The sequence below is a fragment of the Gobio gobio genome, assembly GCF_949357685.1.
Source record: "Gobio gobio genome assembly, chromosome: 3".
NCBI classification, from domain to species: domain Eukaryota; kingdom Metazoa; phylum Chordata; class Actinopteri; order Cypriniformes; family Gobionidae; genus Gobio; species Gobio gobio.
The window spans coordinates 43,217,746-43,223,745 of record NC_137099.1 but is presented as its reverse complement, the minus strand read 5'-3'; the positions used below and the strand labels follow the sequence as shown (position 1 = coordinate 43,223,745).

The 6,000-nt window shown below is 40.9% G+C and overlaps 1 protein-coding gene across 1 annotated transcript in view; it reads left to right on the top strand.

Moving 5' to 3' along the window:
* The first annotated feature begins 275 nt into the window (after positions 1-275).
* Positions 276-6,000, top strand: part of maml3 (mastermind-like transcriptional coactivator 3) — a 142,687-nt gene continuing 136,962 nt past the window's right edge. The window contains exon 1 of the mRNA XM_079812486.1: positions 276-1,214. Within this exon, the coding sequence (XP_079668612.1) occupies positions 831-1,214 (384 nt within the window). The 5' untranslated portion in view covers positions 276-830. The remainder of the gene's footprint in view (positions 1,215-6,000) is intronic.

Here is a 6,000-nt window from a genome sequence, read left to right as displayed (position 1 = left end):
ATATGTAGGCCTATGTATGGTATGGTATTTATGATAATGGGTTACCCCGGCCGTAATTCCTCACAGTAGTGCTTTGTACTCTCAAACTCAGAGTATCAGATGATTCAGATGCAGTACCACAACCCGCCAGTAAAGCATTACACCGCTCTGTCGTTCACCTCCTCTGAAGTCGATATGTTGACTCCGCGTCCAGAGCACTAGATTCCGCGCCGTGTTTTCCGCGGAGCTGACGTGCTGCTCGCAGGCTGGTGGCTGCTCTTCGCTCGGCTGTTGTCCTGATATCACTCCGCTAGCATGGAGGAGGGGAGCGCTTGATTATTGTGATGGTGGCAGCTGCTGTACACATTGGCGACTGTAGGATTTCCTCTCCAGCCATCGGGACTTTTAGAAACTGCACACCTTGTTCGCGCTCGTGGAGGGTTTCGCCGGCCAAACTAATGAAATGCAAGTTCACGAAACAACTCCGGAGCCTGTTCTCAGCAGACGGCAAAACTTTTTTCAAAAGGACAACACAATAAAACGACGGGCTCGCAGCAGCGGTGCTTATGCGTGATGGTTGCGAGTAACATCCGGATGTTTGATGGAGCTCCAGTAGAGGCGAGAGAGTAACAGACCCGGTCGCCTCTCTCGCACCTCCACGGTCCCGCACTGTTGTCTATTGAATGGTTGACACGGCGATCCTCCCGGAGGAGGGATTTACACTCATTTAAACGCTTATTTCCCCCCAATTTCACTGTATCTGCCTCCCTGGCGAAGCGGACTTCTGCTCCGCTTCGGAGAGGGGAGAGAGAGAGTCAGGGGGGCTTGACAAAGTTCTTCCCGAATCACAGATGATGGGGGATTTTGCCAGCCCCGCTGCCGTACCGACCGGCGGTATTTGCATTAATAACAGTAACTTAAACTCTGCCATTAATGCAACCAACAGCAGCACCGGCGGCGGCGGCGGTAACGTGGGCATACCGAAGCACAGCACGGTGGTGGAGCGGCTCCGGCAGCGGATCGAGGGCTGCCGGCGGCACCACGTCAACTGCGAGAGCCGATACCAGCAAGCGCACGACGAGCAGCTGGAGCTGGAGCGCCGGGAGACGGTGAGACTGCACCAGCGGACTTTAGAGCTGCGGGCCAAGAAATCCAGCAACAGCAAACAGCAGAGCAAGCAACAAGAGCCCGATTCAACCGCGACCATCGAGCAGAGGAACAACACTCTGATCGCGGTGAGTTCGCCTCTCCTATAGTGTGCGTGGCCCGGTCTTCTTTTATAGGTGCTTACGGTGTTTGTTATGAACACGGTGCTGTTTGTTTGTTTGGGTGGCAGTGCTAAACTTTCGCTCTGTGCTTTTTACACTTGTCGGAACTGAAAACTCCGGCGACGCTGGGACAATCACAACCATGTAGGCTACGACAACTTCAACGCGATTTACGGACTATTTCTCGTGCATTAGAGCTCCGAGTAACTTTGGAGGCGTTTAGATACTTTGCAGAGCAGCTCGTATAAAGTTATGTAGTAGTTGATGATGTCATTTGCTCTCCTCCTACTTACTACTTGTAGTTCAGGCGTGTTACGTGTTTAGAAAACATGATTGAATTGAAAATCAAAATCAGCTTGCTGATAATTCAAGTACGTGAATGTGCATTTAGGTTTAGTTAGCACTGGTTTAAATAACTAGTTTCAGCCTCTACATAGGCGAGCTGCTGTTTAAAATGATGCTACTAGTGGCTTGTTTTTGTTTTTACTCTATTTTCGGAGCAGATATTTCTCTCTCTCTGTGAATCTCAATGCAATACTCATCATCTGGTTAAGAAAAGAAAGGGTTGTGGGGAAACAAATACACCGCAGGATGTGTATGTTATGTGTATGTTACACTCCCGGATCAGATGCAGCCACAGAAAAGTTAGTGTTAAAAATCAGTCATTTGAACCTCAACCCATTGCGGAGGAGCATCGTGTCGTTGCCTTTTGTGTCAAGGCGGTGAATTCCTCTTTGATATGCTAAGTGACTCTAATTGCTGAGGGTGACACACAGGTAGTTCTCAAAGCGTTAATGGCCGGTGTCGTCGACCTCCCTCTGTGCGATGTGGACATTACTGTGTGAGCCGGTAGATAGGCAACAAACGCTTCACATCGAAGCTATTGCGATTTAAAGAGACCGCAGCCGTATTGCTTCTCTGTCTTTTCTCCACATTTAAGCACTGCTGCAGCTAGGTGGCTGTATCAAGTCGAGTTTTAGGGTCTTATCTGTGCGTCTGGGTTCAGACCCCACACAATGGCTGTGTGCCCAAACCTAGCGAGCTGCCTGTGTAGACAGCTTGGTGTCCAGTATTCTCCATTTGGCTTAACTGGATAGTCTTAAACTCTTTAGAGTTAATTGATTTTAAATGGATGATTATTGAATATATGACCCTGTAATTGCATGTTTTTGAGATATTGTCTTTGTCATATTTTGTACATGCGCTATGGAATGGATAGTTACACTTTTTATGCCTAGTATATGTCAAAAGGAGGTTTGTTTATGGAGTCATTTTTGGAACCAGTGTAAGGTGATGAAATGTTAGGTTGCAATTTATTTTACAGTACATGTACTTACAGCGTTCTTACCCAAGAAAGTACTGGGTAATATAAACCAACTACATGGGTTAAGGGTATAGGTTCAGAGTTAGCACCTAGTTATTACACAGTTATTGTAATCACTATAATAAGTACATGGGATGTACATGGAACAGGACTGTAAAATAACTCCAAGAAGTGAAGGAGGTTTAAACCTTGCAGCCTTCAGTCTTGAGGTGCAGGAATCTCATAGGTCTCTTTTGCACCTGGTATTAAGATCTCTCTTGGCTGACACAAATGGTCAGTTGAAACATGCTATGTTGTTTACACCTGGTACTAATGTCGTCTGCTTTGACGACATTCTTTGGCGTCGTCTTTGACCGAGGGTCTGAGGAGTCATTTTGTTGTTGTTGTTTTTTGCTGTCCTTTTTTGAGTAGTTAAAAAAAATCTATTTAGCTTTAATTCATTTTTATTTTTATGTGGTTGTAGTAATTTTAGTTAAACTAAAACTCATTTTATTTGGGTTTCTAAATTTTAAGTTTCAGTTTTTCATCTAATATGTATGCTTTATTTTAATGAATGAAAACCACTTTTTAATAGTTTTAGTTGACAATAACAACAATGATCTGTAACTGAGTTTGCACGTTGCGAAACTTTTGAAAAAGTTAGCTCATACTTTCTCAAATATGCTTAAATTTCGGTCTTCATTCACACCTAGCTATATTTTAATACACAAGGTCTTTGTATAAACACATAAGGCAGCACCAAAAGTCAGAAAATTGCTTCATATTAGTCTAGTCATAATCGAGACTTAAGATCTTTCTCTAAAAGTTTGGTTTTCAGTACAAACTCACCTCAGGACCAAATAGCAGTTTTTAAAGTTCAGAATATTTTTCTTCTAGTGTGTTTAATGTATATCTGTGCACATTTCTATTACTTCTGAAGTCGTGTCCAGCAGCCGTGTGAGTGCTTTCTCCAGCAAAAGCTGTGCTTGTGGTATCACATTGTTTTGCAGTGTCTGGGACCAGTGCCCAAGATCTAAATTTAACTCCTCAGTTGGCAGGGTTACACGAGGTTTGTGACGTCAGACACTCCAAGAGCATAGTTACCCCTGTGTAACTTTCTTGTCTTCTGTATTTGTTTGCAAGGAGGCCTACAACACTGGTACCGCAGGTACAACTGTGTGCGATGCGTCTCACTGTGTGTGTCTGCATGTAAGCATTCCAGCCGTCAGAAAAACCACAGTCGTTTATAAAAATCATTTATTTGCCTGCAGGAGTTGTTTGCGTCAAAGATACCTGAGAACTTTCCGTCGATGATTCTTTTTACTCTCCTGTTTAAATCTAGCCTTTTGTACATTTTAGTTAAAAACCCATAAATGATCTGGCGTAATTGAAGTAATTATCCATTTTGAAATAATTTTGCAGAAAAAAAGTTCCTCTTTCGGTGAAAGGAAGGCCATTTGACAACTTAGTTGAAAATAATTGTGCTCTGCTGTGTTTGTTCATAGAATACACATTTTATTTAATATTTTTTTAGTAATCCTATTAGAATATGTACATTTTTCACCCCAAAAAATTAAAATTATTTTCTCACCCTGATGTTCCAAACTTTTATTCTGTAGTTTTTTTCTCTGTAAAGCACAATAGTAGAAATGTTTGAGGAATTGTTACACAGGTCTTATTATACGACGACAGTTCATAGTGACCATGGGATGTCAAGTCCCAAAAAATCCACCAAATTAAGAGTCCATATGACTTGTCGGTCATTGTTCACTATTAAACTTCACTCAAGACACTCACCTCAAGCCCAGCTCCATATCTTGATTCAGAAATGGAAATTCAACATTGTGGATGCCATTCAGAATTTTTTTTTTTTTTAATACGAACGTGGGCTAGATGCAAACTTCGGAGAAGAGCTAGATGATTCTATCTAATGTATGCCATTTAAAAAGCCTGACAGCCCCGATTAACTATCATTGTATGACAATGCGAAACAATTTATCAATTTACTTTTGTGTTCCACAAAAATAACTGCATATAAAAATGACACGATAATGACAAGATGTTTGTATGGATGAAGAATTCATTACTAACTAGCTAACGATCTTTACCTGCTTGTTCCATGAGTGATCAACCGAAACTTAGCCAAGAGCACTAAAGATAGGGAAGTAATATTACTAGAGTCAGTTACTGGAATCCTCGCACCTATTTTCTGTGTCAGAATGTAGAGGAAACAATATGTACATCCTTAAACTAACTTAGTTTTCCTCTTCTGAATACTTTTCAGGTACATCTGTATAGTGTTTTCAGCGTTATTTTAGTATTATTTATATACTATTATAGTCTTTATTTTTTATGTTTTCATTTTAGTTTGTGTAATTTTAATTTTGTGAATTTTTTTTGTGTCATTTTATTAGATAGTTTAGAAATATTATTTTATCATTATTTTATTTCAGTTTTAGTCATTTTATTTCAGTTAATTTCTTTTTTTTTTTTTATCTAATTTTTATATTTTAGTTTAGTGGTTTGCAATTAACAAAAACACAGGAACAGGAGCAACACATGAGTATTTTACTACCAAATGCATTAAAGGAAACACGCCACTATTTTTGAAAATAGGCTAATTTTCCAACTCCCCTAGAGTTAAACAGTTGAGTTTTACCGTTTTCAAATCCATTCAGCCGATCTCCGGATCTGGCGGTAGCACTTTTAGCATAGATCATTGAATCTGATTAGACCAGCATCTCGCTAAAAAATGACCAAAGACTTTCAATATTTTTCCTATTTAAAACTTGACTCTTCTGTAGTTACATCGTGTACTAAGACCGACAGAAAATGACAGAGACGCTAACGTCTAATTAGATTCAATGATCTATGCTAAGCTATGCTAAAAGTTCTACCACCAGATCCGGAGATTAGCTGAATCGGTTCGAAAACGGTAAAACTCAACAGTTTAACTCTAGGGGAGTTGGAAAAGGAGCCTATTTTCAAAAAAAGTGGAGTGTTCCTTTAACACTGTTACTGGTACTATAACCTCGCACTTCATGCTCTCTGCTGTGTTATCGTCGCAGTGCACACTTTCATGCTGGTACGCATGTACACATGTTACACTGGAATGTAGAACAAGGTGTATGTCAACACTGCAGCACATAGTCCATGCAGTTAAATCAATATCACTGCGAGCGTGATTTTTATCATCTCTTTTACACACACACACACACACACACACACACACACACACACACACACACACACACACACACACACACACACACACACACACACACACACACACACACACACACACACACACACACACACACACACACACACACACACACAGAGATTTCACTAGAGATGATATCCTATATGGCTGTCTTTGGGCATTTTTAATATTGAGGCTTATTGGATCGGCCTTCACACACAAACATACACGTACTGCTGATGCTTGTG